At 35.3% G+C, this 26,118-nt stretch overlaps 1 protein-coding gene across 1 annotated transcript in view; it reads left to right on the top strand.

Moving 5' to 3' along the window:
- The window catches only part of Sec63 (translocation protein Sec63), a 229,121-nt gene that overhangs the window by 159,437 nt on the left and 43,566 nt on the right, over window positions 1–26,118 (top strand). Inside the window, exons 13-15 of the mRNA XM_090408926.1 lie at window positions 3,866–4,013; window positions 4,143–4,291; window positions 22,103–22,354. Coding sequence (XP_090265052.1) covers window positions 3,866–4,013; window positions 4,143–4,291; window positions 22,103–22,354 — 549 coding nt within the window. The remainder of the gene's footprint in view (window positions 1–3,865; window positions 4,014–4,142; window positions 4,292–22,102; window positions 22,355–26,118) is intronic.

Genomic DNA, 26,118 nt, shown 5'->3' with positions numbered 1-26,118 from the left:
ATATTAGTGTTGGAGATGGGACATTTCTGTCTTATACTTTGGTTTATAGATTGTTTTCAGATATTTTTTCATGTATTTTTATATTTATTTCGTTATCTTTGTATATATTCAATGTTGCCTGTAATAAAATATTAAGTATATTTATTCTCTTTAATATATCAGTGTGTCATTATTTTCTCAAATGCTTTTTCATAATCTATAAACAAAAAAGATGAATTTCTCTCATTTTCTCTATAAGTAGTTTTAAACAAAATCTGCATCCATTGTAGAAGGTTCTTTTCTAAAATCCATTTTGACATTTTAATAATACTTTTTCACTATATATTTTCAGTTTTTCATTAATTATTCTGCTGTATATTTTGTAGCATGTATTGAATAAACTAATATCTTTTGTAATTAGCATGTTTTCTTTTGTTCCTTTTTTTAAATATTGATATTTCTATACTTCTGTTCCATTGTATTAATGGTATTTGTCCACTTTCTTGTATTTTATTTAAAACTTTTAATCCCTGATAATTCTCCCCCCCCCCCCATCAAAGTGATACCAGGCATGTTCTTATCTGTAGAGAACCAGGAACATGTGGTGGAAATAGTGTGATGAATTGGGGAGACATCTTGTTGGGTGAACAGACTTGCCTGCATGTGCTTCCTAGTGGAACCATGAATTCTGCTACTTATAGAGATGAGCTCCTGGAACCCTATGTTAGCCTGTATGCAACTTTATGCACAAAACTTTATTGATTCATAACTAACCAGCAATCACTCATTTTTAAATGTGGGATGAGAAACAGTGCTGAATATTTATGACTATTTTCATGTCAGTCATTTTTAAATGTCAGCATTAGCAAATGCAAACATGTGGATACATATGTGTTACATCAGAACTTGCAAAGAAATTGTATTCTTATTTAATCCTTTGCCCAAGTGTAAGCAGATAGTTTGTGTGAAGTATTTTCATGACTAGGCTACCTGTATATAGAAACTGATGACTTCAGACACTTTCTTTATAGAGAACCCATCTACAAGAGGTTGGTCAATGTAGTACTGTGAGCAAGCAATAAGAAACTTGTTCACGTTTGACTTGAAAAGCTATGGATTGTATTCCTTGGAAAACACGTAGCTGGAGACTGCTCCAGATGGGAGGGATTTGTTCTGTGGGTTTAGAGTTGAAATGTGAGAAGGTATTGGTTGGCTGCTCCATGCATTTGGATAAATTTGCAAGAGGATGGGGAAATTATTGATGCCAATTCTGATGAACAATGACCATAAAAGTATTGATAGAAGATGCAGGCCGCAGAGACTGCATGCCTGTGCAAATGTGAGTGGAGTGTTATTGGTGAGAGAGGAGTTATCAGTCAATCTGACTGCTCTTTCCTGTATAGAATCCAGTATTTTTAGGAGCACCACCCAGATGTGAGAGCAGTATTCGGCAGTCAGGTGGATTTGTAATTTGTATAATGTTAGGAGCTGTTTGGAGTTAAGGTAATGACTTGAATAAAAGCAAGCCTAATATTTTAGATGCAGAAGAAAGATTTTAGGTTAGTGTTGTTTCAAGAAAGTAAATCTCATCTTGAATAGAGAATTGGGTATTGTCAAGGGAAGAACATGGTTCTTTTTTTGTCAGAAATAATGCAGAGTTATGTTTTGCTGGTATTGAATATGGCAGGGTTATCCAAACCCCATTGAAGAATGTTTTGAGTAGAGGTTAGCTTTCTGCATGTTGTGGTGATTTGTTTGTCAAATGAAAAGGAGGAGTGAATGTGTTGTCATTAGCAAAACTGTATACTGGATTGGCAGTTCCTTTTGGCAACTTGGTCCACAATCTTGTACAAGTCTCCTCTCCCGCAGAATGCTTCTTCTCCAATCACTTCAACCTTGCATCCTATGGCACTACAAAGGAGCCAATTAGGATGACTTCCAGAATTTCTGTTCCTCCTTTCCTTGGTCTGACCACTGCTTCAACTCACCTGACCCTAACACCTGCTGCAAAGCATTCACAGAAATTATTCTCACTGGTATGAAGGCCTTCATCCCCCATTCATCCTCATCTGCTTTCCAAGCTGTGGTTCAACTGAAAATGTATAAAAGCAGTTGAATTAAAAATTCAGCTCACTGCATGTGGCTTGCATCAAGAACTCCATCTTCATACTCTGTCTATAACAAATTGCACAACATATGCAAATCAGTCATCTACATAAAATCCACAGAAAACTTGCTTCCTGTCCAAATGGAAGCAGTGCCCTCTGGTCCCTTGCTAAGGCCATTTGATGCAACTTCTGCTCTCTCATCCTGATGGCATCACTACTTTACCCAAAGATAAAGCTTACCTCCTGGCATCACTCTTTGCCTCTAACTCTGGCATAGATGACCAAGGAAAAATCACCTCCTACCATACCAGAATCCAACTACCATATGCCTCCTATAGTATTTTTGACAAAAATACATCAGAAAATTACTAAATAACTTGCATACTAAAGTCTTCTGGTCCTGATGGCATCTTTCAAATTGTTCTCAAACATTGTGTTCCAGAGCCCCTCCCCCCCCTCCTGCATTGTTGCTATAATTTATTATAAATATCTGGTACCTATCCCGATGCAGCTAAGCAATCTCATATCCATCCTATTCCAAAATAGCAGAGAAAGTCATCAATAACCAGCTCTCCACTACTTAGAGGCCCACCAATTAATCGGTGACCACCAGTATGGATTCCACCATTTAAGATCCAGAACTGATCTTGTAGCTTACATAACCCACAATTGGACACATAACATGGAAAGGTTCAGAGGAACTTATGCTGTTTGCCTTTGAAATTTCCAAAGCTTTTGACCATGTGTGGTATTGAGGCCAATTAAACAAATTGCTGTCCTTCAGTCTCTTTGTCACCCTCTAATTGGGTAGCCAGCTTTCTCTCTCTGGTTGTTCTCTGCAATGATAGATGGCCCCCTCTTTTCATTCTTCACCAACAATGCTAGAGTGCTCAAGGGTCTGTGCTATCATCTGCTCTCATTCTCCTCTACATAAATGACCTACTCACAATAACCACTAAACCTATCCACACCTTTGTAGATGATAGTACTCTCCACTCATCCCAGGCTACAAGATCATCTACTACTAGTGCATTAAACATTGATTTACATACTATTCTTTAATAGGGTGAGGACAACCTTGCCATGTTCATTGCCACCAAAACACAATCTTGCCTTTTCTTGTGCAAAATAGATCCCAGTTCACCTACCTTTGCCTTTAGTAATATACAGATCACCAGACAAGATTTCCTTGCTTGGTCTAATGTGTACCTATAGTCTTTCCTGGTATAAACATCAGGAGCTTATTTTACACCCAACTAACTCTTTACTCTGGGGCAGTACACCTAAAACTTCCCTTAAAATCCTTGATGCCATCCAGAGGCAAGCATTTAGGCTCATAGATGTTCTGTTCGACTTCTGTATTTCCAAACAATTTCAGCCTGCAACTCTTCAAAAAAAAAAAAAAAATAAATAATAAACTTCTCAGTCCTCATCTGTACCCACACACATCAGTGCTGTGTGTGGATGCAGATTACGACTGAGATCATTTAATGCATTCCTAGACCTGTCATGTATGTGATCAGTATTTAAAAAATGTAAGAGCAATACAGTTTGATAATACTGTTGCGCTAGCTAAATATCAGTCTGTTATTAAAATTTATATTTTTACTATTATTACATTAAATTATTGTTTAATTATTTAGATTGAAAAATTAATCAAATGATTAACCTGATTTTATTACTTGTTTTGTCTAGTAGATATTTTTGCTAATATATATATATATGTATCTATTGGCCTCAGGATATAACGCTTAAAACCAGTCTTTTGTATTTTGTAGCGAAATATTCGTAGCATAAGGCAGTTGGCATCTATGAAGTCAGAAGAAAGAAGAGCAATGCTTCGAAGTTTGACTGATGAACGATGTGATAATATTTTGAATGTTTTAGCTAAGATGCCTCTAATTGAAGTGGAAGTTAGATCTGAAGGTGTGATATACTTTATCTCATTGCATTTTGTAAGAATATCTAAATTTTATTTATCTGATTAAATAAAAAATGTTTTAAATAAAAACTATTTTCAAACTATGAAATCTGATAATTTTAATTTTCATATAGTATTGGATGATGAAGATTCCTGTACAATCACTGCTGGAGCTATAGTAACAGTAACTGCCACTTTGTGTAGACAAAACATGGGTATTCTGTTTGATCAAGAACACACTCATGAGCCAGAAATTGTTGATGAGGTAGTAGAAGAAAATGAGGTACGCTATAAGGAAAATTTTTGTCTTGATGCTACGTTTGTTTTAATAAACCTTGGATCTTGCATATCTACGTTTCTCAATACAGCTTTCTGTTTTGCAGAATTCTTGATATGCTAGCTTTGGATGCAAATAGTAATAAATATCTGTGCAAATAATTATATTTTCATCTTGTTATAGTGTAATTCATAGTAACATACTTCTCAAATGAACACATGCATATCTCCACAACTGTCCCATATAAATTATATAAAAATTTCAATATAATGAATTTCACTTCACTAAATTTCATTATAGTCAATTTCTGATATATATCAGAGCGTATAGATTTCCTGCTATGATTGGATAATTAAGGGATTGTTGTACTACATGATTAAGATTGCATTATTACCAACTTCCTGCCAACAGTTTCTTCAAAATTATTCAATATTCTCAGATCTACAATATTGTGAAACATACATTTGGTGTGCTAAGACTCCATAAATGCATCAGAAACCTGAGAAAGATCTTGATCTTTTTCAGGTTTTTTTCTTGCCATCCTGGCATCAAATACTTGTTTTGCTAATGTTTTCCCTTCATTTTTTTTTATTTTTATTTTTTTTTATAAGTAACTACCTTCATCAATATCATCAAATTCTTGAGATATATCTTCATGGGTTGTACAGCATCTGATAATACTACATGAAAAGTTACATCATTACTAACTTCCTATTGTCAATTTTCCTCCAAATTAATCTGTTATCTGTCAACATTCCAATATTATCAGATTTTATATTTCTCTCTTCTAAGGCACTTTTTACTGTATCAATCCATCTACATCTTAGTCTTCCTCTGGATCCTTTTCCTGCCATCCTGGCAAAGAACAACACTTGTTTAGCTAATCTTTCCTTTCTCATTCTGTTTAAGTGGCCATACCACCTGAGATTAGCTCTGCTAACACATTCACGAATGCTAACAATGTCTAGTTCTTTCCTAATAGCTGTGTTTTTACTATGATACTGTCATTGATGCTATCTATTCAGTCACCTAATCTTTCTCAGGACTCATATCTAGTCTCCAGTCTTTGATCAAGAGTTTTTATTTCTAACCTAGCTGTCAGATCCATAAGTTAAAATTGGTTTGAACACTGTCTTGTATACAGCTAGTTTAGTGTTTTCACTAAACCTCTCTCTTATTCCATATAAATTTATTCAGTTGACTTCCTACTATATCAGCTTTGTTAATTCTGCTGTCTATTTCTAAATTTAATTTGCCATCTTCACTTAAAAAAAAAAATGTGCCTAAATACCCGAAATGTTTTACTTGTTCTGTAGGTTCTCCATTTAGGATGCAGTTGATGTTTTCAATGTTTCTGCCTATTTTTATTGTCTTTGTAGTTTTTTTAATGCTGATTTTCATACCAAATTTATTACAGCAGTTATTCAGTTTGGTCAGGGAATCCTGCAGACTTGTCCTGGATTTATTTAGGAGTATAACATCATCTGCATAAAGTAAAGAGCTGCGATTAACATGTCCAATTTTGATATCAGGTTTAATACCACTTTACTTCATAATGTAATCCATATAGATGATGAATAACAGTGGAGATAATGTACACCCTTGTTGCACACCTCACTTAATGTCAAACCATCTTTCTGTATCTCCTTCCATTCTAAATGCTGACTTGTAACTCAAATATTGACTAAAATATTGATCGATATAATGTCCCATTGCATCGTATAACTGGAGCGTTTTGAACAGCTTTTCTCTTTGACACTTTGTCATATGCCTGATTCTGACGACCTTTATTTAGCCTGAACCCAGCTTGTTCTTCAAGCTTTTCCTTCACAATTTTTCTTAGCCGTTTCTCAAGAATATTTGTATAAATCTTGCCAGGAACACTCAGTACAGAAATTCCTCTGTAATTCTCACATTTAGTTTTATTCCCTTTTTTATAGATGGGTACTATGAACGCTCTACTCCAATCATCAGGAATTCACCCCTCTGACCAGGCCTTCTGAATTACGCAATGTAGCCACTGTAAAACTTTTATATCTCCATATTGTAGCATTTCTGATTGAATATCATCTACTCCATGTGTCTTTCCACATTTCAGGTTTGTGATAGCTTTTAATACTTCGAGTACAGATATATATTCCAGATGGTATTCTTGTTGAGTGTTTTTTACACCATGCTGTCACTACTTGTTTCATTTAGCAATCTTTCAAAGTAATTACTCCATACAAGAATATTTTATCTTCAGTTTTCATGTCCCCTTTGTCATCTCTAATTTCTTTTACAGTATTCTTTCTCCATTTCTGAGCTTTTTCAATAGCTTCCAGAATATTTTACTACTTTCCTGATATTTAATTTCTATATTTTTACAGTCTTCCCATGACTTTTGTTTAGCTAGTTTTAGACAGTGTTTTGCTTTCTTACATTTTTCTCTGTATTCGCTAAAATTACAAGCTAACTTACTTGCCAGGAAATTCGATATGCTTTCTTCTTTTTCTTAACTGCCTCTTTACCTTCCTGAGTCCACCATGTAGTTCTGAATTTTTTATAACTGCAGACAACTTCATCACAAACCTCTCTGACTGAATCAAAGTTTTCTTTAGGGTTTGCCACTGCATCTCCAAAGTTTGGTTCTTATTTTCATTTTTTATGTAACCCTTCAATTGATGCCATTTGTTCACTCTAAGTTTTTTTAAGACCCATTAGTGGTCTCTACTCTTTGATCAACTGTTTTATTAACCCAGCTCTAAGATACATAAGTTAAAATTGATTTGGACACGTCTTGTATGCTGGTTTTTTTTTTTGCTAATTTTTCTCTTATTCTGCATAAATTTATTCAACTGGCTCCACCCACAATATTAACAATGCTTTATTCTATTATCTATTTCCATATTTAATAATGTCATCTTTATTAAAAATTGTAATTAAATAGCTGAACTGTTTCTAAACTTGGCTGAAACCAAAAGACGATGATATAATGAGATTAGATGTCATGCTAGCGGGAACATCTCCTGATTGAACAAGGTTTCTGTTGTTTTTATCAGAAACCAGTACTAACAGTGAGGTCAGCTACCATAACAAACTGCAACTCAACATCAGAATAGCCACCATCATAAGAATTATCAGGAATGAACTGGGAAGAATTAGAACAAGTACCATGACATAATTGGTGTTACTAAAACAAAGAAGGTACAAATTGGTGATATTCTTCTAATTAACAAGCTATATCCAGTAATAATTATCAGAGAAAGGAAGAAGTAGCTATAGTATTCGGTACTTTTCAAGGATAATATCTTCTTTGAATGGTAGGCACTGATGGGCACATGCATCAAAATGTAGAATTGGACAATGAGATTTATTTGTGCCCATAGGCTCATTCTACTAAGAAAGAAATAGAGGAGCTTTTCATCTTGTTATAGAGAAAGCAGCTGACAAAAAAGGAAAATTTGGTCCTTGACTGGGTTACTTGTATATAGAGGCTAAAGACTTCACATCAGTTGCCTTAATATCCCGTAATGCAATCCAATGCACGTATCCTTACGGACATGTATAATAATTATTATTATTATTTACAGCATCTCCATGGAATGGAGTCTTGGAGACTTATCTGGGAGACCAAAATAACCATCATACACACAAATCCTATCATACATCTCCTTGAATCCATTCACCATCAGGAAATTCACAACTAGTTCTGGTAATCCTTTCCACTCACTTGCCACTCTCCCCACAAAAAATCTGGCCTGCACACCCCCTACTAACCACACTCTTACACAGCTTCCATGGATGGGCCCTAGTTCTCTGTCTATTTTTCATATATTGAAAAATTTCGCTTTTATCAATTTTATAAAATCCCTTTAATATCTTAAAAGATTTTATCATGTCTTCCCTTTTACACCTATCAACTAAACTTTGTAACCCACAAAACCTTGAACCTATCCTTGCAGGGAGTATTCCACAGACCTGTCACCATCTTGGTCACTCATCTCTGAATCCTTTTGACCACTTCCTGGTCCCCAAGAAACCAGGTGACGAAATCTGGGTGCAGTAGTCGAAATGTGGCCGAATCATAGCCTTATAAAGAGGGATAATAACTTCCTTATCTTTACTTGTTAGCATGTTTTTCAACTTGCCAACTTTTACAGTATGCCTCTGAAATTTAACTCTTTGTCCACCATTATCCCCAAGTCCCTAGCCTCATCAGTATCCTGCAAACCAATACTATCAATATGATACACCATATGCATCCTTTTCAACCTAAGGTGCATAACCTTACATTTTGCAACATAAAATTGACAGTCATTATCCTTTGCCCACAATGCCAATTTATTTAAATCATCCTGCAGGGTATGTACATCATCTTTATGAACTATTGTTCTCCCCAGTTTTACATCATCAGCAAACAACTAAATATCCCCTCTTAAATCTTTCCCTATGTCACCGATATGAAAATTAAAGAGTAGTTGCCTAGTACCAAACTCTGAGGAACTCTACTAGTCACGATCGCTCTCCTAGACTCCACTCCACAATATACTACTCAGTGGTGTCCGTCAGTTCCCCCCCCCCCCAATCCATACTACTAGCCTCGTATCCATTCCCATCCTCTCCAGTTTTTGTAATAATTTTTCCATGCAGTATTCTGTCAAGTCTTAGTATCATGCCTCCATGTGGACCTCTCAGGAAACATGGTGTCATAATGAACCATGGCAAAGTTGATACTGAACATAGAGCTGGCAGAGAACTATAAAATGCATCTCCCAAGATGTTATGTGATTGTGGCCTAATCTCCCAGCGTGGGAGATTAGGCCACAATCCCTCCACTACAATGCCAAGAAGAAGAAGAAGAAAGAAAGGCTGTAAAGCCCATGGCCAGAATGGATAAACACTGGATGTGACTAAATTTTCCCAACTATATGACTACTCTGATTGAAACCATTTATGGAGACCAGAGCATGATGCAGTGGGGAAGCTTTCCCAAATAATAAGCAATACTGGAATAGCCCATAGAATTCATAAATATAACAGCAATCAATACAATCCTCTTTTCCTCTATGTAAGAATATTTAATTGTCGAACACTTAAAGAAGAGGAAAACCTTACCGTTCTTACAGCAAGAACTAAAACATTAAATGGGACATCATAGGTTTAAGTGAAGTTCGCAGGCAGAATGAACATTTACTAAAACTAAAAGTTTTATTAAATGTTCATCCTTATACTACTTATACTATTATGGGAAACTAAAGGACACCTTATAGAAGAATTTAATTATACAGAAGAAAGAATAATAGAAATTTCACTTAAAATGAACTCCAAACTTAAAATCAGGATCATCCAAATATATGTCCACCTCATCCCACACTGATGAAGAAATAGAAGCATTTTATGACTCACTGCAGTACACTCCAGACAAAAAAAAAGGAAATAGCAATCAAAACTTTATTATAGTATAATGGCCGATTTTAATGCCAAAGTAGCTCATCCAATTCACCAAATAGACACAATAGGACCATACATATATGGTACAAGCTGCAACTCAGGAATGGCTCTTGCAGAATTCTCTATCAGTAACAAGTTTTATATTATGAATATATTTTTTAAGAAAGCCCTCAAAAGAAAATGGACATGATAAATTTAGTTTAATCCTTTATCCAAGTGTAAGCAAACCTGAAGTATCTTCAGGACAGCTTGGTCCACCTTTACCAAGAGTTGCCTCAGTCCTGAAGATACTTCAGGTGCAAACTTTGTTTGCTTACACTTGTATAAAGGATTAAACTAAATTTATTATAGTCTAACCAAGTGGGAAAATAAACATCCAAAAAAATGGACATGGAGAAGTCCAAACGGAAAATAAAAAAAACAAAATAGATTATATACTGTGTAATAATAATAAAAATAGTTCAAGATAGCTCAGTACTAAATTAAGTAAAAACAGGAAGTGACCACCGACTGGTGAGAGCCAAAATTAAAATAAACCCCAAATTGAAAAGAATAAAATGGCTAAACAACAAAAAATCAAGAAGTTTTGACTTAAAACCTATCGAAAACAAGAAGAAGGATTACAAAGAAAAACTCAATCAAAAACTAGACTTAATAAATATATTTGAAGAAGACATAAATAAAATAAGCAAAAACCTAACGGAAGTAATAATCTCAGCAGCCAATGAATTCAAAAGCAACAAAAAGACCATAAACTTTTAGAGGAAACCTTACAACTACTAAAAAAGACGAAATATGAAAGAAGACAACAACTTAATTTCTAAAATAGAATATGCAGAACTATGTAAAACAATAAGGAAAAAGATAAGAAATGAAATAAGATATTATAACACTAAAAAAAATAAAAGAAACAATTGAAAACAATAAAAATATGAAAATGCTTAGAAAACATTTATCAGTTGGCAAAAGTCAAATAACTGCAATAAAAGATAAGAATGGAACTACAGTAAGGAACCAAGAACAAATCCTAAGCAGGTTAGAAGAATTTTATAAAGAACTCTAGTGATCCTTCAATAGATAAATCAAATATAAATAACTCTTCTCCATCACATATGGAATTCACCCGTCCCCCCATTCACTTCAGATGAAATAAAACAAGCATTAAAACAAATGAAAAATATCCTGATGAAGACCTAATTCACATAGAATTGATTAAATGGGGAGGAAACAATATAATTCACCATGTCACAAACTTCTAAATCTATGCCTAGAAGAAGTGAAGATACCAGAAAACTGGAAAAATGCGAGGACAAAGTAAAGAACTATAGGCCAATTAGTATTCTCTCTAATCTGTACAAAATTCTCACAAAAGTAATAACATACGGGTTAACCCCTCTTCTAGACTAAATCAACCAGTAGAACAAGCAGGATTCCGTAATGACTTTAACACAATTAATTATATTCATGCAATAAAACAAATAATAGAAAAAGCAGAAGAAAACCAATTGCCTCTCCGTTTAGCCTTCATTGATTATAATCAATGAAGTCTGAAATGCTTTTTCATAATTATGAAAAAGCATTTGATTCCATGAAAACTAATGCAATAATGAAAGCATTCCAGAATCAGAGAGTTCCTGGAGAATATATGGACCTCCTCAGGAAATATACTACACTGCACGAGCAATAATCCAAACTTCACATGAGTAGCAATAAAATATCAATTGAAAAAGGTGTCCGACAAGGAGACTCTCTATCACCCAAAATCTTTACAGTAGTTCTTTCAAGAAATATTTAATAATATAAGTTGGACAAGCCTTGGTTTAAAAATTAATAACAGAAGTTTAACACCCCTAAGATATGCAGATGATATCATAATTTTTGCAAACATTCCAGAAGATTTTAATATAATGATAGAAGACCCATATCATGAAAGCAGAAAAGTCGGTCTAAAAATAAATAGAGAAAAAACTAAAATTATGCTTAATCATTTTGTAACACCAAAAAACATAATAATAGAAAACAATTTCTTGGAAAGAGTCTCTTCATATGCATACTTGGGCATCTCATTAATCTAAACCAGTGGGTCTTAACCTTTTTAGTGATCGGCACCCCCTTGAATCTAAAAATAAGTTCTGGCACCCCCTTGAAAAATGTGTTTCTATTTCTTTGTTTAGGAAATTACATCTATTGCAAGATAATTTAATTATTGAAAAATGAACACATACATTTACATATACATACAAAACAATAACTCAATTTTTTAATGGCTATGTTGTTGTTGTTTATTCATAATAATACTTTTGAAGCGAGGCTTCTTTTTTGAAAGAGCCACACATAAGTCATCACTTGCATTTAAGCGATTTCTGGCTTTTGTTTTTATGTGCAAAAGTGATGAAAATCCCATTTCACACAGGTAGGTGGTGGCAAATGGTAAAAGTGTCTGCAATGCTGCTTTTGCCAGCTGTGGATAAGGTTTAACTGTGTACACCAGAATTGTTCTAAGTCCAGTTTTTCAAATTCCATTTAAATATGTGCATTGGCTTGTATTTCAATAAGATCATATTAAATAGATGTCGTCCATCGAATCTGAATCAAAATTTAGAAACTTCCCCCCTCCCCCCCCAGGGATGCACACACACCCCAGGTTAAGAACCCACTGATCTAAACTGTGGACTCCAAAAGGAAATAAATAGGAGAGTTCAACTTGCCTGGAGTGCATTCAGAAAATTGAAAAGCATTTTTCAAAACAATGATGTCCCACTCTGTTTAAAAAGGAAGACATTTAACAGTGTTAAATGTCTTCCTTTTCTAGTCATCTCATATGGTTGTGAAACTTGGTTGCTAACAAAAGCACTGGCAAATAAATTAACAACTCAAAGAAACATGGAGAGGTTGATGCTAGGCATCACATTAAAAGATAAGCGAAACACCTGGATAAAAAGCCAGACTCACATCACTATCATTCTTCACCATAAGCGACTGAAATGGACCGGACACATATCCAGAAGAGATGAGTGATGGACAACCATACTGAAGAATTGGATTCCAAAAGAAGGGAAACAAGGCTGAGGATGTCCTAAAAGAAGATGGAGTAATGAATTGACAAATTTTTTTGGGAAAAATTGGTCAACCATTGCCAAGAACAGAGAAAGGTGGAAAGAACTAGAGGATGCCTTCTTCCAGCAGTGGACAGAAAATGGCTGAAAAGAAGATGAATTTTGTTAAATGACTTGAAGTCAACTGATATCATTGTGTATCCATTACCTTTATCCAATTCTGCTGTCACTTTATTATAAAATGTGAATAAGTTACTAAGACAGGACCTACCCTTTACAAAGCCATGCTGCCCACTTTAGAGTATTCACTCACTGTTGTATTTTACCTTTCACTAACTTTTCCACTGCTTTAACAACCACTCCCAATATATTAATTGGTCTGTAGTTAGCTACCTCTGTCTTGGAGCCACCTTTATGCAATGGTCCTATCTTACCCTCTTTCCACTCCCTTGGAACCTTGTGACTTAGATTGAACAACTTCATCAGAGTCAGTGCCAATTCTCTTTCTTATTCACAGTACACAGGCTGATATGCCATCCAGTCCCACTGATCTGTTCACATTCATATTTTTTAATATGCTGAATGCCTCCTGTTCATCTACCTCAATGTTGATATGCATCTCTGTAATAAATTTAGATAAGGTGAGACACCTTTTGGGAACTCGTACAAGTAAATATGACTTCTCCATTGTTTCCATTAGTATCACCACCTCTGGGTTCTGGCTGCCACTGATGAGACCTCAATAAAGGTCGAAACTGGTCTGGGTAGTGGCCCTTCCCTTAGTGCATAGCATTATACATGTCTGCAAGGAGATGTGCTTTGCATTATGGGAGATACTAAGACAAGTAGTGATGAAAGCTTGGTCCACCTTTACCACGAGTTGCCTCAGTCCTGAAGATACTTCAGGTGCAAACTTTGTTTGCTTACACTTGGATAAAGGATTAAACTAAATTTATTATAGTCTAACCAAGTGGGAAAAAACTTCTTACATCAGCAACTGTAAAATCACCACCTGGATGATACACCTTTGCAAAATGATCACTCAGCAATTCAACTGTTTCTTTTGGTTGTCACTTTCCTACCATGAGCATTGTTTAAAATCATTCTACCATGGTCATCTTTCATCTTACTTGATACATAATGAAAAAACTCTTGGGTTTACTTTGGCCTGTTTGGCTAATTCTCTCTCATAGTCTGATTTGCCCTTCCTTAGCTGTTGATAACTATCACCCTTCTTGTTTGCACTTTGTACTGCTCATGAGTATGCTGATCACTTTTTTCTTTATATTTCCTCCGCAATGTTTTCTTTTTTTGCAGCTCTTGCTTTGTATCCCTACTCATCTGCCAAATTCCAACTTGGTTTATCCTCCTTTTCCTTTTCAAGCCATGGCACTGTTCCAAGGTAACTCCTGAGTCTCTCATAATCACCAGCCTTGTAGTTAAACATAAACCCCTTCCTGAGAGAGAACTCCATGTGTTGGGCAACTTCCCAGAACAAGACCACGTGGTCATTCTCCTCTGGAGGCAGAGTGTCTACCTTGTTATTGATACATCTTCTGATGCTATTATCAGATCCAGTACCCTCAAACCCCTTGTCCCCTCTCCCTAAGCAACTGTATAAATCCTACTTCCATCTTGCTATGTTCCCCTTTCTGGCCTACACTCATTGTGCTGATTTGTCTGATACATGGCATCTACATCTTCCTGTGGATCCCCTGGTTTATAGCAGCATCCAAGAACATATTTTGTCCTATTTGCTTTTATCTCACACCAGACAGTTTCAAATGAACTATCTCCCTCAGACCTAATATCCTCTTTAACTTCTAATTTTGTTGGTTGTAATTTTGCATTTATCAGCAGTATACTACTTCCTATCCTGTTCTTTCTCCTCCCTGAAAATGCAATACCCTTTACATTCTATCCTTGTAACTATATCATTTTCAATCATCCAGATCTCACAGATGCCTGTAATTTTTGGCCAAGTTGAGCTTACCAATATCAAAAAAAAACCTCTTCACCCTTATTCCTGATACTGCTTGCATTCGTGCCATACATATCAGTGTCCCTTTTTACCCATAGTTACTCGTGTGTAATGTCATTACCAACAACTCATTTAAATTGGAGACGTGAAATCCTGTTTAGCATAATATATTGCTGTGCATTATGGGAAGGGCCACTGTCCATACTGGTTTTAACCTTTATTGAGGTCTCATCAGCGGGAGCCAGACCCAGAAGTGATACCAAGGTTGAAATAATGCAGAAGTCATATTTCCATATACAAGTAATCTAAAGGTGCACACCTTATTACTAAAATACTCTGGATAGTATTATTAGTGATAAGATCTCACTTCAGTGTCTCTTTCTTCAACTTTGGTATCACTTCTGGGTCTGGCTCCCACTAATGAGACTTTAATAAACATCGAAACTGGTCTGAGGGTAGTAGCCCTTCCCATAATTGATAGCATTATACATGTCTGTGAGGATGTGCATTGCATTATGGGATACTAAGGCAATTGATGTGAAGTCATTAACCACTCTATACAAGTAGTCCAGTCATGACGTGACATCACGCACAGACTTTGTTTACTTACACTTGGGTAAAGGATGAAACCAAGAATATAACTTCTTGGCATCTGTAATTTGTAGTATAACCAAGTGAAAAAAAATTTCAACAGCTATATGAATAAGTCTAAATTATTGATAATCTCCAATCAGCAGTTTTCCTCGAATTAGATTATTACTTGTCAGCATTCCAGTATTGTCATATCTAACATTTTTGCTTCTAAGGATTTCCTTCTGATTGAATCAATCCACTTAGACCTTAGTCTTCCTCTGGGTGTCTTTCTGCCATTTTGGTATCAAACACCTGTTTGCTAACCTTTCTTTGCCCATTCTGTTTAAGTGACCACACCACCTTAGATTTGCTCTGCACACACACATTCTTGAATGCAAACAATGTCAGTATTTTTATCTTTTTTAATGTCTTCATTTTTAATATGATTCTGCCTTTGATCCTAATCTTTCTCAGAACTTTCATATCTGTGGTCTCTAATCTCTGCTCAAGTGCTTTATTTCTAACCCAACTCTCAGATCCATAACTTAAAATTGGTTTCAACACTGTCTTGTATACTGCTAGCTTAGTGTTTTGGCTAATTTCTCTCTTATTGAACATAAATTTATTCTACAGGCCCACACTTTATCTCATTCTGTTGTCTATTTCCAAATTTAATTTGCCATATTCACTATAAACTGTGTCTAATGACTAAATAGTAGAAATATTTTAATTGTTCTGTAAGCTCAGAATGTAGCTGAAGTTTTCTATGTTCCTGGCTATTTTCATAGTTTTGGTCTTTTTATTGCTGGTTTTCATGCCAAATTTGTTTCAGTTGTTATTCAATTTAGATAATCCTGGAGACTTACACTGGATGTGTTTAAAGGAGTTCATCATCAGCATAAAGCAATTAGCTAATTCTGATATCAGTTTTAATGCCATTTTCTTTCATAAAACGATCCATATAGATTATGAATAAGAGTGGAGATAATGCATCCTTGTCTTACACCTGATTTTACATACTGCCTTCCTGCATTCCCTTCAATTCTAATTGCTGACTTACAACTTAAATATAGACTGTATTGCTCTGTATAATGTTCCATTTACTCCATATGATTCTAGTGTTTTGAAAAGTTTTTCCCTGGGGCCTTGCCATATGCATTTTCCTGATTTACAAAACTTAAATACAGATCCTTGTCATATTCCTGCAATTTCTCATCTTTATCTTGACAACCTCTATTTAGCCTGAATCAACTTGTTCTTCTCCAAGTGTTTTTCTTTCACAATTTTTCATAACCTCATTTCAAGTATGCTTGCATAAATCTTACTTGGAATACTTGGTAAAGAAATTCTTCTGTAATTCTTGTAATTCTTTATGCCTTTTTTTTTTTTTTTTTTTTAAATAGATGGGAACTATGAGAGTTCTACTCTAGTCATCCGAAATTCAAATGACAATCTAATTAATGCAGATGCACAATCTTTATACCTCCATATTTGAGCATTTCTGGTATAATATCATCTACTTGTTTCCTTTCCACATTTCAAGTTTTTGATGGCTTTTTATGCTTCAAGTATTAATATGTACTCCTATTTGCAATTGTTGTGAAAATTTTCTACTATTCTTCTGTCGGTGCTTGTTTCATGTAAGTCCTTCAGAGTAATTACTCCAGACATGTAGGATATCTTTATTTTCAGGTTTTCATGTCAACTTTTTCATCTTTGATTTCTTTTACAGTACTCTTTCCTCCATTTGTTAGTTTTTATTTCCATAATCTCAAGAGTGCTTTGCCACCTTCCTGATATTTATCTTGCATAAATTTCTGTTTAGCTACTTTTACACATAGCATAGCTCTTACATTTGTCTCTGTATTCTTTTAGATTATCTGCCAACTTATTTGCTAGGGACTTTGGTATGCTTTCTTCTTTTCCTGGACTGCTTCTTTAACTTCTTGTGTCTACCATGGCGTTCTTATTTTCCTATTCTTGCAGACAACTACAACACATGCCTCCCTAGATGAATCAATCAGTGTTTTTTTTTTTTTTTTCAGACATTGCCACTGAGAATCCAAGGTTTGGTTCTTGTTTTCAGTTTCAGTTCCTGTTTCAATATTGTTTGTATATTTGAATTGACAATTTATCTGTAAAAGCCACTCAACTGATAAGAATATAGAAGATAAATTTCAGGAAGCCAAAAATGTTCTGGAGTTTATTGAAAAGACAGATATGGAAGAGAGTACTGTAAAAGGAATCAGATGATAAATGGAAAATGAAGGTAAAGCTATTCTAGATGTCTTAAGTAAGCATTCAGAAACATTGCTAAATGAAACAAGAAGTGATAGAATGGGAATTGAAATTATTTATAAGAAATGCAGAGTACATCAGTACTTGAGGTACCAGAAACCTGAAAGGGGAGACAGCTGAAATAGATTATCAGTCAGAAATACTCAAATATGAAGATATAGAATTTTACAGTGGCTGCACTGTATAATTCTGGTCTATTCCAATTCTATAAATAGGTAAATCAAACAATGTGAGAATTACAGGAATGATCTCCATAGTTCAGTCAGTGTAGACAAGCCCTTTGGTTGGAAAGAATGGTTTGTATTCCATCTAGGATATGAAGAACCTTGATCATACATTTCAGCTGAAAGTGAGTTAGCCTGTCTCATACAGAGGTGCCGGGGTTTTTGAAGGAAGGAAAGCAGTTAAACCTGATATCAGAGGCTATTATACTTCTAAATAAATCTGGTACAAAGCAAAATTTCTCTAATAATTGATTATTGCTATAATAAATATGCATGAAAATCAGCAATAAAAAGACAAAATGTATAAAATATGCAGGAACGTGGAAAACTTCAGCTGCATTCTCAGTGGAGAACAAATAAGAAAAGTAAAATATTCCAACTGTTTAGTTTAAATTGAACTAAATCAGAACTAAAAATTGCAGCAATGTTAGTTCAGATGGCAAATTAAATAAATTAAATATGAATATAATAGACACTATAGAATAATCAAGGCTGGTATGATGGGGAGCCAGTTGAATAAATTTATTTGGAATAAAAATAAATTAGATTATTAGACACACCTTGTCATAAGAATAAAGAATATTCATTTCATTAATGCAAATATTTTGGCCAGAAACTAATGGACCATCATTACTGTAATCACAAAATGAAGCTAAAACAATGAGCATTAATCCTACTTACAAAAATGAGCCATGTGCCAGAGTGCTACCATAAGGGTGGTTATAAAATAAAATGAGATTGCAATTCAGGTTAAAGCTAAAATTAAGATAATTAACTTTGACATACAATAAAATAACAAAAATTAGATAAATAAAGTGATTTGAATGACAGTGTTATATCTTTAACAAAATGGGCACGCATAACATTTCTTGCTATTTGTGCAAATGCTCCCAGATCTTGGTAGATAGACCCAATTTAAGTTTAGGTGGTGTAGAAGTGCTTAAATAACTGCATGAACTTAAACTGGTACTGATGCAAAAGATAGTATTGGACCAGTGGATGTGGTCATTGTCCACTTCATGCTATGCAGGGCCAAATTTTTTAGGTTTATTGTTATTGATATAATACTGGTGTTCTTGTGATCTTTTGACTGAATGTCCTGTTTGTCGAAAGTACAATCAGAGGCAATTGCATTGAATCTGGTAAACACCAGGAAGGTAGAGAGGAGGGCAACCAGGAGAAGATTTTGTTCATAGGAAAGAATGCTGGGACTAAACTGTATCTCTTCAGGATCTTTGCAATTGTCTCGGAGATGCCAGCGATGTATGGGATAGGGACTCGCACTACGGGTTCAGGATTATTACGAATAAGTATTCAGGATACATTTAGACTTTTTTGAGGTAAAAGCAGTCTGTAGTATGATGTAATGGATGGTGCTTAGTTCTTTTTGGAGATCCTTTTTGGAGCAGATAACATACATACACTGTTGAATAAAGATTTTATTATGCTATTTTTGAGATGGATGATAGGCTCAATCTTGTTGTACATAGTGACCTGTCAAGATAAGTTTATGGTGAATAGATCTGGTAAGTTGTCCAGATGAGGTATAGGAAAGGAGTATGTCCAAGAAGCATAATTTTCTATCTTTTTCTTTTTTGTGGTGAATGTAATGCATTGATATAAGCTGTTGATTTTTGTTTTTTAAAAAAGAAAAAGTCAGAGATGCTTCTGAGTCTAAACAGATGGTGAATACGTCATCCATGTAGAATACCCACAAGGAAGGCTGCAGTTGTATTGAGGAGAATAGGGCCTTGCATAGCATGGGGTGGACGCTGACCACAATATCCTCTGGTCTAATTCTTTTTCAGTCAGTCTGATTTAGGTTTGAGTGGTTATTTAAAGATAGTGCTGAAGCACTTTATCTTGCCCAAACTGAAATTGGAATGACTGTGTATCCACAACCCTACCTAGGTTTGGTAGTGTCATCCTTCCTCCCTCTCCCCTTTTTAATATATAACATTATGCTATTCAATCATTTTATTTATCTTATTTTTTAAAACTAAAATAGCCAAAACACTAAACACCACTGTAGAGGACAGTTTTTAAACCAATTTTAACTTGTGAATCTTAGAGTTTGGTTTGGGGGGGGGGGTAAACCACACTGACCACAGATTTGAGAGTTCTGGGAAAAATTAGGAAAGCAAACAGATGACATCATTGACATCAAACATGAAGATATTAAGAAGAAACCTAATGTTAACATTCAGGAATGAGTGAGCAGAGCTAATCTCATTTGATAAATAGAATGGAAAATGAAAGTTTAGCAAAGCAGGTGTCTAATGCCAAGATAGCCAGAAAATGACCCAGAGCAAGAAGATGTAGTTGGATTGATGCAGTCAGAACTGCCTTGGTTGTCAGAATATAAGATTTGACAGTAGAGTTCTGTCAGATTAATCTTAATTATATAAATGTTTCATGCTTTATTATAATTTATTATAATATTATGATTAACTATTCATAATAGAATAACATCTGAGTTGGACAAAGGAACTGGCTACACAGTGGTACTTCTGGATTTTGCTAAGGCTTTTGACAGGATACCCCATAGAACACTGTTACGCAAATTGGAGCAGATGGGAATGGATATTAAATTGGTGATATGGATAGGAGAATGGCTCAGGGAGAGATACCATAAGGTGGTGTATGGAGGAGCCGAGTCCAGAATGAGGCAGGTGACCAGTGGTGTGCCTCAGGGCTCTGTGCTTGGGCCAATGTTGTTTAATTTGTATATAAATGATATAGGAAACGGCTTAAAGGGAGATATTCAGTTGTTTGCTGTTGATGAAAAGTTGTGTAGTGCAATAAAAAATCAAGCTGATGTTGAAAGTTTGCAGGAGGATTTAAATAAGCTGGTAAAATGGGCAAAAGAAAATGGATGTCAGTTCAATGTGGAAAAGTGTAAAGTCATGCATTTTGGGATTAAAAGATTACCAGCTGTGTACTACATCGATGGAAAGGTACTCCAAGAGATTGATGAGGCTAGGGACTTAGGGGTATTGGTAGATAGGGAGATGAAGTTCAGAGGACACATTGCTAAGGTGTCCAAGATTGCACATAGGATTACTTGGTTGTTGAGGAACACACTGACATCCAGAGATAAAGAGGTTATTATTCCCCTTTATAAAGCATTGATACTTCCACATTTGGATTACTGTGCTCAGGTCTGGTCACCTGGATTCCTTGGAGATGAGGAGGCTGTGGAGAGGGTTCAGAGAAGAGTGACCAAGTTGGTGAGTGATATAAAAAATGCTCCCTACATTGATAGATTGAGAGCTTGTGGATTGCAGAGATTGGTTGATAGGCGAAGAAGAGGGGATATGATAGAAACATTCAAATTACTAAAAGGTTTTTATAGGATTGATGCAGGGGAAATGTTTCAGCTGTGTTGATAGTGATGGAAGAACAAGCGGTCATCTCTGGAAATTAAAGAAGAGTGTGGTTAACAAAGGTGTCAGAACAAGGTTTTTTGCCTGGAGGGTGGTGAATGAGTGGAATTCATTGCCTAACTTAGTTGTGAGCTCTTCGTCTGTAAATGAATTCAAGAAGAGATATGACAGATATTGTTTTGCTAGTTTGGGTCTCCCGCGATGAGTCTACTGACTCCATGGAGATACCCGTAATAATAATAAAATAATAATAGTATTCTGAACTCCCTTGAAGGTACACACTGGTGATTCTAAATTTGTTATTAATTTTAAGGAATTCTGAAGACATGTACCACTCTTTTGAAATTACTTACAATCTAATTTCTGATATTAAGCCATTTTTGTAGCTGAATAAATTTTATTTTGACTCTTTTATACTAGAATAGGTGGATATTTGTATGATAAATCTGTAGATCGCATTAGCAGTGGCATATATATATATATGCTGCTAACCATTCAAATTATTGCAAATTAGACAAATCTAATGCATTTGGTATCCCCCAGTGCATAGTATTTTGCATTGGATTTCTCCTTGTCTATCTGTCTGTCTCGGAAAGATCAAAATATTCCTGAAACATGTCAGGATATACCTATTTTTAATTACGTATAAATTAACCAATGACAAAAGTAGCTTAATCAATTATAATGAATTATTTTTAGAAATTCATGAGTGCTAAAAACAATTTATTATAACTGAACATTATAAGTTCTACAAATGTTATAGTTGTAAATGAAATTAATATCTGTAATCAGCTTAAAGCAAAACTGTACATTGAATTGTCAAGTAGCTAATGTGATATTTTAATTGTTTTCTTATAAATTTTCAGATTTCACACAATCAACAACAACATGAAAATTCTCCTCATTCACGTAAACCCAAAATATGGGAAAAACAGAGAAACAAAAAAGGAAAAAGAGGAAAAGGCAAAAAGAAAGGTGGAAGCAAAGGTGTAGCAACACAGAACAAGAAATTAACTCAGCAGCAACAACAACAGCAGCAGCAGCAACAACAACAACAGCAGCAACAGTGTCAGCCAAATTCAGTAGATCATAGGAATAGTATAACTCATAATAATAAGGTGAGTTTTTGTATTGTTATAACTTGCATTTCCATAACCCAAAATGTTCTTTTAAATAGTTCATATTAAATCAAGATAGGTTTCATTTTTATTTTTATTTCATTTTTATTTCATAATTAACTTAAGGAATTGACAATGTACATAAGAATATAAATTAAAGGTTAATAAATATTTTCGATATTTCAGCAATGTCATATTGCTATCTTTAAAGGAACTTACTTACAAAAAAGGCACGTGCACGTAGGCACTACAACACAGTAACTGAGAATGAAGTGAGGAAGCTATTGTTCTCCTATAAGTCCTGATGGTGCCCCCTAGCGTGCTAAGTAGGTATTCTTGGCTGTTGGGCTGGTCTGCTGATGTAAGCCTCCCAAATTTGGGGCAGTCTCATGCAGCCAAACTTGTTGAGGTTTGGAGAGTTTCTTAGGGTTGAGGCCGATTCCATGAATAGTCTTTCGAATTTGAACTTGCTACGGCATATTATTATAGCTTTCTCCCACCGTATTCTGTGGTGTGTGTATCCAGAGCATGGTCTGTAAGACCAGAGTGGCTGTACTTGTGAAAACCGGATGTAGTCCTTGTGTTCCGAAATTCTGACATTCGCTGTCCTGCCTGTTTGGCCAAAGTAAGACAGTTTACAGTTGCGACTGGTATATACCAGGTAGGTCTAAGGGAAGTGGTTGGTCTTTAGTGGAGCGGATTAGGATGCCAATTTTCTGTATGGTCTATAACAGGAGGTCAAATCATGTTTTTTTAAGATTTTGGTAATTTTTTCCGAGGTGCCTCGGATGTAGGGAATGGTGATGGATTTAGAGTAATCTTGTTGTGAAGGGGGGGTATCAATATTTTTTGGATTTTTTGGGGGGGGGGGGGTAGCCATTGGCTGAGAAAGTGTTGAGGATGTGATTTAGTTCAGTGTTTAGGGCCTTGTCGTTTGAACAGATTAGTTTTGCCTTGTTGTACAGTGTCTTCAACACTCCATATTGTTGTGAGGATTTTAATCTGTTAGTAACTACTACAGGCCAAGAAGTCACCTTCTTAAGGAGCTTGTGAAGTTTTCTGATTTGTTGTGAGTTGGTTGTATTCGATAGGAAGGTAAGTAGCCCGATCTAATAGAAGAGCATTAAGCTTACCTGTGCAGTCCGTTTGGTTAAGTACTACAGTTGCATTTTCCTTATCTGCTTTGGTGATAACTATTTCTTTATTATTCCTCATTTCCTGCAGAGCTTTATATTCCTTATTGGATATGTTGGTTTTTGGTGGTCTTGCTTTAGAGAGAACACAAGTTACATCCAGTCTTATACTGTTGGTGATTTGATTCGGAAGGTGGCGGATTCTGCATTCAATCTGGATCATTATATCCTTACTAGGTATTTTTCTGGGAGCAATGGTGAAGTTGTCGCCATGTGAAAGTGCGTTGAGTGCTTCAGGGTGACTGAAGAAAGGTTGATTACGGTGTTGGTAGGAAGTTTTGGATTGAAGGTAGAGTTCTTTTTTAATTTTTCGAATTTCCTGAGATGTCGACCCCATATTTTCTCAAATTCTTTGTCTGCTGCGGTACACGAGACGTCATATAAAATTGACCAAAGTTCGTGATTTAAAGTGCATGAAAGCTCTTCAAGTGTATGAATAGTTTTGTTAGCATCAGCTAAGAGAAACTGTGTGGCAGTAATTTGTTCCCGTAGCAAAGCGTAGCTGGCATGGTTATAGATATGGAGAGCTTTTTGTGAAACGAAACGGTGCTTGAATTTTATACAGTTCTTATGTACGTTGTCAATTCCTTAAGTTATTTAGTAATGTATAACCAACGTATAAGCTTGTCTACAAAGGTTTCATTTTTGTTGCAGGATTTAAAAAATGCAAAATTCAGGCTAAAGTTATTTACTGGTTAGATAATATTATATTAAAAAGTTTATGATTTTAGAAATGTTTTTTCTGATATTATTCCACCTGAAAGAAACAGGTGGGATAGAATAATTTTTATTAATTGCCCTACACAGTACATACAATTACATTCTATTTTGTGTAAATTCTCGTGTTTTTCATCATAAAGAGAAATATGTGAATAAACTGAAGGTCAAGTAATAACAGATAATGTACATGAGGAAATATTTAATAAATAGGATTGACGATGGAAAGCACACATTTCTGGTTCATGGTCTGCTGTGAACTACTGGTAACTGTGTGCATGTCATGTTAAAGTAAAGAAAACCAGACTTGATGTAGAATCATCCCTTGTTTTAAGTTGCACTGTTGAGGATGTTTGGTCTTTTCAGTTGATTCCTTGAATGCAGATAAGCTTGACTCTTATGCAGCAGTGGGTAGAAGGGTTGCAGCACCTTGTGTGGAAGGTGCCGAGCATAAGCCCACCTGGAGTCGCAGTTGGTGCAGAGCTTGGTGATGGTAGCAAATACTCATGAGGACTGAGGACTCATGAGCCCTTGAGGACTGAGATGGAGAAAAGTTCTGAGACTTGGCCAAACTGTCCAGTAATGGAATGGTTGAGCACTGACCAGCATTGAAGCTTTCTAGTGGAATGCCTTAGTGCCCCATATGGTCTATCTGACTGTTTCAGCTGATAACTAAGAGCCGACTCAGAACTGGCACCTGAACTCAGACCTGAGTTCAGGTACCAAAATCACATATTTCTAATTTAAAAAATTTTAAATTAGAAATTTGTGATTTTGTAATTTAAATATCAACCTTGATATTTAAATTACAAAATATCAAGGTTGCCTTCTACCCTTAAACATCTCTAATCTCCTGAAACCATCACAACCTCCCCATTCACTTCTTGAGAGGAAAAAAAAAAAAAGTATTTACAAGATCAACTGTACCTGTGGTTTGCAATACGTATAACAGACAGATAGGTCAAGTGAAATACCCCAATTTGAACACATCAAGGATGTAGAAAAGAAAAGAAAATGCATCAGGCCTGGCAAAAGGCTCCATATAGATTGCAATTTTTTTCTCAAGTGCATTCAAGGAATCAGACTGAAATCACCAAGCATCCTCAACAATGTAACTTAAAATTAGGGATAAATTTATATCAGATTTGGTCTTCTCTGCTTTGACATGACATGCATGCAGTTACCAGTAGTTCACAGCAGACCACAAACCAGCAAGCATCATAAGAAATGCATGATTTTCATTGTTAATGCTGTTTTAAATATGTCATTATGTACGTTACCTGTTATAACCTGATATTTTAGATTATTTGCATATTTCTCCTGATAATGTGAAACAAGAATTTTCACAAAACTAGTAGTGATTAATAAAAATTATTCTATTCCATCTATTTCTTTCATGTGGAATAATACTGGAAAAAATATTTACATTTCTTTTTCCAGTAAGCCAGCCTGGTTGGCCGAGTGATTAGCGTATATGCTCTCCAGCCAAAAGGCTGTGGGTTTGAATCCCACCATGGGCATGGATGTTTGTGATTTCTGTGAAAATATTAGTGGTGGTGGTAAGCAGTAAATGGCGCTGGTGTAGATGATGACAGAGAGATGTAGAGTAGGTGCACTCCCTCGATGAGTCCTAGGACTCCCTGAAAGTGTCGTATAATAATAATATGTCCTCACTCTACAAATGCCGATGCAATGATAACTTATGATTTCATTACACTGATAGGAAAGGCAGAATTAAATATTAGGACACTTCAGTGTCCTAATCATATAGCCTGTATCATGACAAGAAGTGAGATCAGAGTATAACTCCCTTAGTGTTCCCTTATGCTCTTTCTTCTGAGTGTGATGGAAGCC

This window comes from Typopeltis vanoorti, chromosome 19 (assembly GCF_054136105.1).
Source record: "Typopeltis vanoorti isolate ZY-2024b chromosome 19, IOZ_Tvanoo_1.0, whole genome shotgun sequence".
NCBI lineage: Eukaryota > Metazoa > Arthropoda > Arachnida > Uropygi > Thelyphonidae > Typopeltis > Typopeltis vanoorti.
The sequence above is the reverse complement of the archived record's forward strand: the minus strand, read 5'-3'. Positions and strand labels throughout refer to the sequence as shown.